This window comes from Zootoca vivipara, chromosome 6, assembly GCF_963506605.1.
Source record: "Zootoca vivipara chromosome 6, rZooViv1.1, whole genome shotgun sequence".
Lineage (NCBI taxonomy): Eukaryota > Metazoa > Chordata > Lepidosauria > Squamata > Lacertidae > Zootoca > Zootoca vivipara.
Genome location: NC_083281.1, coordinates 62,203,563 through 62,217,314, shown reverse-complemented (window position 1 = coordinate 62,217,314; position 13,752 = coordinate 62,203,563). Strand labels below are relative to the sequence as shown.

General features: G+C 40.6%; 1 protein-coding gene across 3 annotated transcripts in view; it reads left to right on the top strand.

Moving 5' to 3' along the window:
- The window catches only part of RPGRIP1L (RPGRIP1 like), a 72,414-nt gene extending 59,738 nt beyond the window's left edge, over positions 1 to 12,676 (top strand). For all 3 annotated transcript variants that reach the window (XM_035119297.2, XM_060276058.1, XM_035119298.2), the window contains exons 24-26: positions 5,081 to 5,165; positions 10,265 to 10,398; positions 12,208 to 12,676. In XM_035119297.2, coding sequence (XP_034975188.2) covers positions 5,081 to 5,165; positions 10,265 to 10,398; positions 12,208 to 12,302 — 314 coding nt within the window. In that variant the 3' untranslated portion in view covers positions 12,303 to 12,676. The remainder of the gene's footprint in view (positions 1 to 5,080; positions 5,166 to 10,264; positions 10,399 to 12,207) is intronic.
- Positions 12,677 to 13,752: the final 1,076 nt, after the last annotated feature.

The following is a 13,752-nucleotide window of genomic DNA, read 5'->3' as shown; positions in this document are numbered from 1 at the left end:
CAATATAGTACTCAACATTTGGCCTTGTAAGGTAACTCGGCACTATTATCCCCCATAGGACAGAGGCCAACAGAGAGTTGCTTCCCTAAGGCTACTTAATGGTTTCATTGCAGAGGCAAAGTTTGAAATAGAGACGTCTTCATATGTGCCCCAGTCTGCCCTCATTTACCCATAGCTGGTGTCCCCAAAATCCTGTATCCACAATGTTTTATTTATTTATTTAACAACTTTAACAAATAGAAAAGAGAGAGAAAATATGAGCTCACATTAATGATAATGACATAACAGGCTAATTAATACTAATTTAAGGATATGATAAACCATAATATATCAATAATATAATAATATTATTCCATTAATAATTGAAGAAAGAAAACATGAGCTCAAACTATAGATTAAGAACAAGAAACACCTTTATATTTAAATTCATCCGAAAGCACAAAAAGGGTTTAAACGGCTCAGTTAAAACTAACAAAGGTGAAGCCAGTTTAACTTCTCTAGAGAATGGATTCCATGGTAAAGATTCTACCACAGAAAAGATCCTGTCCTTATCTCCCTATCCACCTCAATTATCTCCAACAACTTTTGGTCAGGAGTCTGGGGCCGAGATAAAATTTGGTTGGCATCTCTGGTCCTCAAGCCAACAAGAGCTTATATTAATAATACAGTGACCATCAGTCAACATCCACCTCAGTTTTAAACATGTAAGTTGATATGTGTCCTGATAGATATCCAAACAAAATTGACATTTATAAGAAATAGGCTTAAACGTTGCAAGGGCAGTAAGGTCCTCAGGCCATTGCATAATATATGTTGGGTGTTTCGTCCTTCCAGGCTCGAAGTTTAAGTCTCTTGGCTCCCACAACCCCCTCTTCGTGTCGTGCTGTAAGTCCCATACAAGATGAATATAATTTAAAAGTGCGTGAACATCTGCAGATAACAAGGATTTATCCAATACAAAATTAATGCGGACAGTAGCTTCAGACAAAAAGGGAAATATCACTGGACATGCCCGCTGCATTCTTATCAATTATTTCCCCATAGTATCTGTAAAATCCAGCTCATAAAAATTTGTCTTAATGCTTACATTTGTAACTTCATGTACGTTCCTGTGATACTGGAAGATGCTCCAAACCGGTGTCCACATTCGTAACCTGACTGAAGGATTTTCGTTTTTTATTATTTTATTTGGGATATAAAGAGATGAATGTCAGGCTGTAGCTTTCCCCACTCTGCTGGTCTAAAAGTCTTTCTTATTGCCTGTTCTGGCAGGAGAGGGGGATTAAATTACTGGGGCTGTCAGAAAGGACAAGCGCTCTGCCATACATTATCGCTATCACTGACTTTCACTGGGCAAAAGAAAGAAACCACCGTAAATCCCCTCCATTGCGAAGCAATAAAAGCCACTGGCTTTCACAGTCGTGACTGCCAGGGCCATTAACAGGAAATGACAACTGTGTGGCATTCTTAGATGCTGCCTGTATCTCTTCTGACAGTGTGAGCATAAACCTGCCAGCAATATGACAATTGGATCACATGACTTCCATTCCGGCTTTCATTGTTGATTTTCCTTAGGATGCATGGAAAGAGGCAGTTAGTTCTTCCCCCACCCGGTTCTCTTCCCCCACTCCCCAAATTATTCCCTTTAAAAATAGTGTTACACAAGTTTAACGTACCATAGGTTAACTTTTCACATGTCTTCTGTTCTCATAGCTAATTTCACAAACTGGTATTTAAAAAGCTATTTATTTATTTATTTTTGCGTTCCTTTTACAAGGCAAATTTAAATAAAGAGTTAACTGGATATATAGGCAATTATGGGAATGCCTCAGATTAATTGTCCCAGTATTTCTATTTTGTACCACACCATTTGATTTATTGCACTTAATGTATTTGTATATTTATTTTTTAACTGCATTGAACTTTTTAGGAAAAGTGGGTGATAAATGTTTTAAATAAATAAGAGATGTGCTCCATCCAGCAGTCTATTGCAGATCTGAGTACTCCAGTTGAACACACAGAACATCCCCTCCTGCTTTTACCCAGAAAAGCTTTCCCTTTCATTTTGAGAGGGAGCGCGCCATTACATGCAGCTGAATTGCAATTAAGAAATAAGCCAACATGCACAGGAATTTGATCTGTGTATCTGCATGCATGCATGGTTCTGGATTGGAATAGTGGGGTGGAATCTGCATGGATCCTTTTAGGCCAAGCCAGCCCTATTCCATAAGCCATCACATGAATAATAGTAGTAGTAGTAGTAGTAGTAGTAATAGTAGTAGTAGTAATAATAATAATAATAATAATAATAATAATAATAATAATAATACTTTTTACCCCGCCCATCGGACTGGGTCTCCCCAGCCACTCTGGGCGGCTTCCAACAGAAGGTTAAAAATACATTAAAACATCAGTTATTAAATACTTCCCTAAACAGGGCTGCCTTCAGATATCTTCTAAATGTCAGATAGTTGTTTATTTCTTTGATATCTGATGGGAGGGCATTCCACAGGGCGGGCGCCACTACCAAGAAGGCCCTGTAACTTTGCTTCTCGCAGTGAGGGAACTGCCAGAAGGCCCTCGGCGCTGGACCTCAGTGCCTGGGCTGAATGATGGGGGTGGAGACACTCCTTCAGCTATACTGGGCCGAGGCTGTTTAGGGCTTTAAAGGTCAGCAGCAACACTTTGGATTGTGCTTGGAAATATACTGGGAGCCAGTGAAGATCCTTTAGGACTAGTGTTAAATAGTCCCGGCAACCACTCCCAGTCACCAGTCTAGCTGCCGCATTCTGGATTAGTTGTAGTTTCCGGGTCACCTTCAAAGGTAACCCCACAGAGAGCGCATTGCAGTAGTCCAAGCAGGAGATAACTAGAGCATGCACCACTCTGACGAGACAGTCTGCGGGTAGGTAAGGGCTCAGCCTGCATACCAGATGGAGCTGGTAGACAGCTGCCCTGGACACAGAATTGACCTGTGCCACCATTGAAAGCTGTGAGTCCAATAACCAGCAGATGTCTTGTAAGTGTTTGGGAGGAATTCAACACAGCATTAATAAGATTGCTCTGTCAGTGCAAGCATTTCTGCCTGCCTGATGGAAGGATCTCCCCTCCAGGTGCTATTCTAGAATTTCTCCCATGCCACCACTGAGCCAATCGGGGCAGATGAGGTGGGAAGCCCCATTGCACTAGCAAAAGTCATTGTGTGGGCTTCTGATGGTTGGACCCATGAGTTGAACCAGTCTCTTATGTCTGTGCCCCAAAAGAAATGCCCCCTATGCAAAAAGGGGGGCATTTCCACTGCTTTCCTGTGCTTCCTGTTCCATGTTCTATATTTACAGTTAGGAAGTGCTTCCTTACCTTTAGATCAATGTGCTTCCCTGTAGTTCAAGGACAGTGTTTTTCCTAGTACCACTTGCTGGGGAGCAACAGTGGAATCTACCTGCCCTGCTTCAAAAGGTGGGTCACTTGGAGAATGTCTTCAAAGACAAGGTAACTCAAATGTGGGAGCCAGTGTTTTACACTCAGTACCTTGCATCAAGAGTGCTCCAGGAAACAGATAATAAACAAATGGAAATGGTTGATATAGTACATTATTTATTGCACTGCCTACCATATACCCATCGCAGAAAAAAAAATATGGTTATCTTGTGTCACAGTGTGAGTGGAGATGGGTGAGCAATACAGGTAATAGTAACTGACTTATTTTCTGATGAATGCGAGTATATATCCTTTCAAGTTGCACTGTTTCCAATTGCTGCAAAGAAAATCCAGCTGCAAATCTTGAACCAAACGCCAGTGCTTTGTAGAAGGTGGCTTGATAATTTGACCCAGTTAAATCTAGGAGTAATCCTAGAAAGTTTTAAGTTTTTTTTAATTTTGATTACATTTTGAACAGAGAGTCTATTTATCCATGTTTTATGTCCATGCTGATAGGGATTTTACTGTATTTGCAGTAGCCTATGGCTACAAGCATTAAGTATTTATTAGATGTGGGTGGGGGGAATCCCCCTCTTTACCACATTTCAACCAACTCTGTGATATGCACAGCTGAGCAGTTAAATGTATTTAAGACTCAACAAAATCATTATAAGGGCCCTCAGACAAAAGGATTCTAATCCCACAGGTATTTCTACATTTTGCTTTCCTTTTCTAAAAGTAGATACTTCTCTGGATTATGTAGCATTATGTCTACTTTCTGTTCATCTACACTACACTTTCTTATTTATAAAATTTGCAGTTTAGTGGGTTCTGGTTTTTAATTCTATTCCTCAAAGCAGGGCATTAAGAACTATCCCACAATCCTTTCCTTCAGTGTGAGGGGGAGAAATTGAGTACAGTAAAAGGATTTACTTACCCTCATCAAAGGATGCATATGATAACAACTTATACAGAAGCAGACCTTTGGTACATTTAAACATTTGGTACATTCTACTCCAGCTGAAATGAGCTCTCTTACTTAAAATGTTGGGTTAAGGCAACCTTCCCCAGTCTTGGGCCTCCAGATGTTGGACTACAACCCACATCATCCCCAGCCAGCATGATGGGAGTAATAGTCCAAAAACATATGGGGACTCAAGGTTGGGGAAGACTAGGTTAAGGGGGCTTTCCCAGCCCAATGAACCTGGGGGCTTCTGCTCCCCAACTCAGCTGTGATCCTTCAGCGTTGTCCAGAATGAAAGAAAAATAAAATAGAATCATGTCACATCATAATATACAGTCATCTAAGCCATAAACAGGAACTGTTCATCATGGACATTGGCTGAAGGAATATTTGAATACAGGTGTGTTCCCATGTAGTGAGAATTTATACCACTGAAATTTCATAGTGATTGGATACCTGCCTTATCCAATGGACCCCTGTTCATCAAAAAGAAAATAGCGTTACTATAGAGTCTGTAGCCATTTTTTGCCTTACCATGTCATTCCTCTCCACAGCTGGGCTTTGTGGGGTGATACCTGTTTCGATGACTTAAAATGAAAGGAAGTTACCTTGAAAGCACGTGACTAGCAAAGCAAATTGTGTTCATTTCGTTCATTGCAAGTAATCGCAGACATTGCCATTTCCTGTTGCGTTTTTCAGTAATACATGTGGACCAGGCAAACAACAAAGCGAAGCACGATTTCCTCAAGGCCATGCTTCGAGGATCAGAACCCAGCCCCGGAAGGTAAATTTTGCAGCAGAATGGGTTTATCACATTTCCATGTGATAAATGCTACATGTTTCTTTCAAGGGTACATGATGTCACATAGTAGCACCTGAATTTTATTTATTATTTATCATTTTCATCCCCCCCCAAAAAAACAAACAGAAAAGAACAACAAGCACAATATGTACCATTTTTTTCCCTTCTACAGGACAGTCATTCTCCTTGTAGAGGAGTAATTGATCCATGCCGTTTTGATTGTGGTTCAGAATAGCTGCTGGTTCAGGTAGAAGTATAAGGGCTGCCAGTCAGCCTTTTGCACACTTAAGTTATCCATATATAGACAGATAAGGAGTGCAGACCTGAGGGTAGTACTTGGCAATAAGACGGTAGTCTTTGTTTTCTCCATTTTACTTTAAAATTGAGCTTCATATGTTGGCTGGTGCACAATTTTTTAATGGAATCCGACAGGAAGTGCCATAAAGTGATCCCTTAAGAGCAGGCATGTATCACATCTAAAGCACTTTGAAGTTCAGAAAGATTTTTCTTTTCTTTTTTCATTTCTGCAAACAAGGAAAGGACTTCCAGATTTACTGCATACATTAGTAAGATGGATAACATGCTGGTGCGAGCAGAACTCCAAATAAAGTTACAGATTTCCCAATAGTGCCATATTCTGTGTCCCGATCGTTGTTTCACAGGACTAATTTGAGTCTAATGACTAAGCAAGATCTTTTGCTCAAATGCTGAAATTCCACAAACATTGGCATGCTGCCTCTGTACAATCATTGTTCAAGGTTAAGTCCATGTCATTCCAAGGGTAGAAGATTAAATCCTTTCCCACTGAAATCTTTCGAAAGCCCATGCATGAACGCGAGATAGATAACCTTTTCCTCGTGTTCTGAAATGATTCTCCTCACCTTCAAGTCTCCAGGGAAAGTCCACAGATTCTTCAGGAAGCAAATACCATTGCTCAACCATTCACCTTATGTCACAACCAGCAGTTAGTAATGCTCAAGTCTCATTTATTTCAGTAGGAATCCAATACACATAATTGTGGGCATGTGTTGGATTCATTTCCTATACATGCTCACAATTATACTCTGTCCTGGGGTTACATTATGAAGGGCAAGTTATAATTTCTTAAAATACATTTTTTTAAAAAAAATAATTCAGATTGTATATAATTTCAAAATACAGTGTGCTAACTTGTCATTCAGATCCATTCCTGCTTTATAGCAGGCTCACTAGAAACATGTTTCCCTTACTGCTGACATCTTAATCATGTGGAATTGGTGTACATATTCCATCACCATGCTTCAAACATGCTTTTTACCATCTAGAATTAGGTTGAAGGAACTAGATCTATCTTGATCCAATTTGTCTTGTTGGAGATTCTTCATCACTCTCTTGTGATTGTCCTTCTTGAATTATATAGGGTAGCTCAGTAGCAGAGCATATGCTTTGCATGCATATTCATGTTCAATCTCTGGCCTCTCCAGTTAAAAGGATATCAAGTACCTTCTCTGAGCAAGACCCTAGCAAGCTCCTGCCAATCAGAATACATGGTACTAAGCTGGGTGGCTGAGTCATCTGAGTCACCATAGGTTGTGCTTATCAGCTCTTGCCTTATGGTAGCCAGAAATGGACACCGTACTTCAAATGAGATCTCATGAGTAGATTCTGTTCCAAACCATATAAATCTGTACCATGCCCTCATTGCAAACAAGATGCTCACTTCTTGTTCAGTTGCATTTAGTCATTCATTTTGAAATCCCTACCCTCTTCCTAGAAATCTGGTTTTTGACCCTTGCAGTTAAAGGTACTGTTCCATGTGCATTTCAAAAGTGTGGCGCATCGGCAGTAAATAGCAATTCATGCCCTGCTGTGGCATCATAATTACCATAATGCCATGACTGGCACAACCAGCTTTCTACGTGGATCACTTGCATATCAAGCCAGGACGTCTCCTTCTGTGGGAAATTAGTATGCCAGCTCAGCACGTGGCCGAACACACACGTCCACATCCACACAAAAAGCCATCTGCATCTGCTACAGTATCCGCAAAAGGCTTCCGCCACATGGAAGCGTTTTCCAGAAGTTACCATCCCACCTCCAGAACATCAGAAGCAAGCCTTGCCGTCTGGGCAGGCTCATCCATAAAGCCTCCTCACTCTCATTCCACCTTTTAGAAGTTGGGCCATCAGGAAGGGAGATGTAGCCCTCGAATGCACAGACGCAGCACATTTTGAAGTTGGCGTATTGCTCCCTCGGCACATGTTTCCTATCACAATGCCTTATATAATAATAATAATACCAGAACTTTTTTTCTCATTTGAAACAGGAACTAAACTTTAAAGTTTAGGAAACCAGAGGACCCAGGATAAAAATATCATTCCAAATTGGCTGCACATGGTCTAGCCATAGCGATAGGATAAATCAGTGATAACGGAAATGAGGACTAAAATTGCGTAACTTGAACACTGAACCCATACTTCTCCAAAGGCCTCCCCTCCTCAATCTCTCAGCAGTAGGGGCAAGGGGGACTGTAACAATATTGGTCTATTATCTGTTTGAAAGGAGTGCAGAAAGTTTGGAACTCTTGAAATGTGTCCTATTAATGCAGAGTTTTAGTAAGATGATAAGAAGCGCACATCGGAACCAAACCACCCACCCAGATTTTATCTTTCAAACCCTTTGATTTAAATCTGAGATGGCTAACCTGTGGCACTTCCGTTGTTATTCAGCTACAGCTCTCATCAGCCCCAGCCAATAGGAATTATGGAAGTTTTAGGCCAACAGCATCTAGAGGAAGTTTGCCATCCCTGGTTTAAAGGCTCTTCCCACAGACAAATCAAGTTACAGTGCATCCCTATACCTCTTCACTGCAAAGTAAGCCCCACTGAGTACAGTGAAACTTTCACCTGGCATAAAATATTTAATATTTTAATAAATTAATTTAACATTTGGTGGCCTTTAAGCCAGCAAGGGTTTCTCTAAGCCTAACACCCCGAAGAGTGAAATGAAGGGGGAAAGAATGAGATGTTGGTTTTGTTGGAGCAGTTAACACAGGTAACAAGCGCACTCACAGAAAATCTCACAGAACAGGGTTCGATCAATAGTAATAACCCCACTTTAACCCACTGATATTTCATGAAATGAAACCTGGATTTGGCTTCAGTCCTGTCTTATGTAGAAAGGTGCTTCCCCTTACCATTCCCATTTTGATCCTTTAGAAGCGAATGAGTTTTCTAAAGCAGCATCTACAGTATCAACAGTGGGATTAATTCTCACTGACGTTGATGTTTTCATAGATGTCATTTCTTGACATACGCAGCATACTTTGACTGTCTACAAAGCCAACATTCTGTGGTCTGGCTAGACCTCCCGATTGTGGCATTGATGAAGGTGCCAGGGAAAGTTAACAAGTTACATGTGTCTCTATGGTTTGTACTCTTCTGTGTTTTCAAGTAAACAAACGCAGGCGAACATAGCAGGAGGAGGTAGCGGGAAGTAGGCTATTTGTCTGCTCCTTAAAGGATAATGTACTTTTAAATTTGCCCCAAATAGTATATTAGTTTTATTCTGTATCCTGACTTAAGCGAATGTCGCATTCCAAAGGACAGTTCGTTCCAATTCTTTGTACTTAAGTGGATAATTTTATTGGCAGAACTTACAGCGCGTCTTAGCATTGTGACTAAGATACTTTATGCTATGAGGAATGCGTACAGCTAGAGGACAGTCTCATATTTTACATATGTGTTTGAAAGCTCTGTTTAAGATCATGGGATCTTCTCTTGCTGACAAAAGGTTTTTGTGGTGTGGGGGTTTTTTGAGAGAGAGAAAGACAGAGAGAACAATAGAGATACAGAGGGAAAGTTGTCTCCATGTGTACATATTAAAAAATATAAATACAATTAAAGCCAGGACTCACAGTGCCATACTTTCTGCAACTTAACCTTGTTGCATGTTCTTGGAAGGCCACATAGTTGTTGTAATTTCCTGTGAACTTTCTGGTGAAAGAAGGGCACTGCGGCCACCACAGGCCCTGGCCGTGTCCCTGATTTTTGCTCTTTGAACAGCAGAACCATGTGGCCTGTCACAAAGGGGCTTGACACTCAGGGTTTCTTAAAAGAAGAAAGAAAACATTTGCCACGCAGCATGTCAAACTGCTCTTCTTGACCTTCAAATCCAAAACCTGCAGTTCCTTGCATCCTCACCATCGGCTGCAGACCTCTGAATCCATTGGACGGCACTGGGACAGGATTCAAAGAGCTACTTGTCCAAGTTTGTCCAAGGCCTTTACGGAGCCAAGTGGGATTTTTTGCCTCTATATCCATTTCACCCACACCAACGCAATGTTGCATCATCAGCTGCTTTTGAAACTCCCTTGAGTGATGGTTTGTCATTCAGCAGAGGAGTGGGGTGGCGGGTGCTTTAGAAACACAAATCCCGAAGCTGCCTTGAGCATATACATAAGCATATGCTTAGGGAAGGACTGTTGCTCAATGGTTATAGCATTTACTTTGCACACAGAAGGTCCCAGGTTCAGTCCCCAGCATCTCCAGGTAAGGCTTGAAAACATCCCTCTCCGAAACCCTGGAGAAGCATTTCCAGCCACTGTGGACCATACTGAGCTAGACGAGTGCAATGGCATGACTCGATATTAGGCAGATTCCTATATTCCTATGCTCTTTGCATCCTGGTACTTCACTGAGTGTGGTGGGAACCTCTCAAAAGTGTTGTAGCCCTTATAAAACAGGAGGAACAGAGCAAGGACATAGGAAGCTGGTCTAAAGCTGTGCACGATGATCTCAAAATGAGACTGCAGCCTAGTTTCCTGCTGAAAATGCCATACACACCTTGGGCTGCCAATTGCCCCCAAATGTGCTATTTACTGCAAATGGCACTCTGGATAGGAAATAGCCACAGGCAGCAATTTCTGGCAAGAAACTGGTGGATTGGAGCCCCGTGGCTGCTTTCTCTTTAAGCACCCAGTTCTTAAAAGTGTGAATAATATGCAATTGACCCTGAGATTCTCCAATGGAAGTTAAAACTGAAATACCAAAAATAAATATATGAGTTTATTACGCCCCCTTTTTTCTTCTTCTTCTTCTCAGCATACGATTTACAGTAGTAAGTGACCCTCCAGAGGATGAGCAAGATCTTGAGTGTGAAGATATTGGCTTTGCATACATCAGTCTAATGGAGATATTTCGGAAAGGGCAAGACGTCATTGACCAAGACATCAACAGTGAGTTTCAGGGCATTTTCTCTTTAGTTTTACTTTCTCACAGCTCTGAGGATTGTATCCAATGCTAGTTCTACTTAGAGGAGACCCACATACATTAATGAACCTTAAGTTATTCAGGTTCATGTACATTTGTGAGTCTACTCTGAGTAGCACTGGCTATAACCCTCAGTTCCCAAATTTTTCCCAGGTTTGTTTGGGCTTCCACCCACCGCCTGCTTGGAGAGGTGGAATTTTTATCAGGTAGTCCTACCAAAAGAAAGATACCCTGTTTCTCATATTTTAAGACATACCCATAAAATAAGCCATAGCAGGATTTTTAAGCATTCAAGGAATATAAGCCATACCCTGAAAATAAGTCATAGTGATAGGCGCAGCAGCAATGCCGGCCGCGGCAGGAGGAGGAGGAAAAAAATAAGACATCCCTTGAAAATAAGCCATAGTGTGTTTTTTTTTTGAGGAAAAAATAAATATAAGACGTGTCTTATAATATGAGAAACATGGTAGCAAAGAAGACCCAAGTCACTTTGCATTCCATGTGCAAAACACAGCCACTGCAGAGTGTTCCCTACCGTACCTGAGCAGAGGCCATGTGACACATACAACTCTATCTGTTCCAAGCCCCTCATCACCTGTTGACTGAGGCAGCCACTCTACCTAATGATAGAGCTGGCCCAGATAAATATTTTTGTAAAAGTGGATTTTGGGTTGTGGCAGTTCTTGGAGTGCTGCCCCAGACCTCATAAGTGAAATATAGTTATAAAAGGTGTATTAGCGGCTGAAGGTATTTGGGCAGAGTTTACTTCAATTCCTAAAACAAGACAGAACCCAGCATCTCCCTTACATCTTAGGTACATTCTTCTGAACCAGACATCAAGCATTTGTTCTTGAACTGGTCATCTTAGGTCACAACTAGATTGTTGTTTTGGTTGTTTATCCTGGATTTTGTCCGTATCTTTGCAACAGCTCAGTTAGGTTAGGGCTGAGAGATGAGTGACTGGCCCTGTTTTACCCAGTGAAGCGATGTGAAAACTTGAACGTGGATCTCTCTGCACCATGCTGGTTTTCTGTGTGATTGAAGACATGTGTTTTAGAAGATCCAGCTTTCATATTCTGGATTGTAAACCAAAATTAAGGCAGTTTTCCATTTGGGATACGCTGGGAAACTGGTTTAATAAACAGCAATGGAAGTACTGAGCTGCGGGTAGAGGGAAAGGATTAGGATGGAGGACATAGGCATAGGGCTCCGTTTTAGTCCAATAAACCATGGTTTATTACGTCAAGATTGTTACAGCTACCCTAAATTCCCAGGATGATAAGGTAAATCTTGGACAGTCATTAACCTATTAGTCACGGAGAGGGACCATGTCAGGCCAATTTGGAATGTCTTTTTTAAATGTAGTGTAATCTACCTAGGAAGAGCTCTCTCTTGTGCAGGAGAGCAGGTTTCATCTTCCTCCACCATAAGAAGGTGATGGCAGTGGTCCTTCATCTATGTGTTTGTAGTTGGCGAGAACCCAGGACTTTCCACAACTCGTATCTCCTTCTACCTGTGTTAAACGTATACTCCGCATCTGGAGATGTGGTTAGCTCATGGTCTCAAAAGAGCAACTGACTGCGGTTCTCAGATGCACTTACTTGAAATGGCCAAGAGTTCTGTTACTACAACACACATACACACAATCTCTTTGTGCGTGTGAATGAAGGGCCTTTGCATTTCAGCAACCGAAGTTGAAGCTCTTCAAAGGTGTGGAATGCGAGGGTCTGTGAACTTGCTATTGACATTGCTTTCCCTCTCTGCTTCTTTTCCAGTTTTTGATTCACCAGATGGTGGAGCGGTAATTGGGAAGCTCAAAGTAACAGTAGAAGCTCTCCATGCTCTGCGCTCAGTCTATGAGGAGGTCTGAAAATGAGAGCCTGTGTCGACAGATGTGCTTTCTCCCCGCATAACCAACACACAGGCTAGATCTAGGAAGAGAGAGAGAGAGAGAGATGCTACAGAATATTTAATGTATAATTTATATGTGAAGGATGCACAATTTGCAGCTGTAAACTTTGTATATTTTCCTGTCTGTTTGGATTTTCCTTTTTATACATTTCCCTCCCCAACACACACCCTTAAGGCTACAGCCCCTACCCCACAATGGACACCAGCTTGTAAATAATTAATACCTACATGATTGAATGATGTGCTTTATTTGCATTTTCAACATGATGTTTGCCTTAACATAAAACAGTAATAAAAATGCAAGTCAAATTTTTAATTTTTAATAAAATAAAAAAACCTGATTAAAAATAAAAAACTGATTAAAAATACTTTTATGTTATCCCTAATCACCCCACTAAATGGAATGCCTGCGATTAGCCTCATTAAGGATTTTATACTGTGAAGCTTTTATTAGAAGCAATATATGAAAATTACTTGGATTAATGTGTTAATCTGCCTCTTTAAAATGCTAATATCCATTTTATGCACATTAAATCTCAGTATGCATTTTCTTTGATGCATGCCGTTTCTATCAATTAAATATAAAGAAGGAGACTGGTCCCAAGACTTATTAAATTACTGCAAGCTTTTATAAAAAGAAACACACAACTTTTGCCCTTCTGCTAACATTATAATCAGTTGTTTGTGATTATCAAGTTTTTTGAAGGGAGAGGATTGCGTAAACCTCCCTTTTTTGTTTTGTTTTGTTTTTCATCTGCAGGAAAAAGAGATTTACATATTTCAACTAATAGCTATCAAAGTGCAAGATGAAACCATAAAAGAATCGATCAGATTATCTTACGCTCCAGGCTGGGCCTTTGGTTCCCTTCTCACCCTCACCCCCCCCCCCCCCACCACCACCACCACACTTAAAACTTCTATAAAACATGAATAACAAATAGTTTTATCCTGATAAACAATGATTGAAAACAGCCTGGAAACTCAATTTTCCAGCTTTCAACCAATGTTGATGAAGGATTTAATTGATTTTTTTTAATTGAGCTGTGGATCAGCCCCTCAAAAAAGATAGAAGTTTCTAGATAAGATTCATTTGGAATAGCTTATACTTTTTCCATTTCTGAATATCTTTTTAGTGTATTTTAAACGGGATTTTATAGGTAAAGGGGCCCCTTTGCCGTTTACAAAAAAACAGGCTATATTTATTTCGTAAGCATATGTAAAGTATTCAGAAAGATAAGTAATTTATTAAAATCTACCTAATTTGCCGTGATATATTAAATCTCTGCTTCAGTGATCACAGGCCATTTCATTTACAGAATTAGGCATTCCCTCTTTGTGTGATTAAAGCTCTGGAAAATGAGTTCTTTGCTCCTATTTGTGAACATTCAGAGCCTGCTAATGGCAAGAAG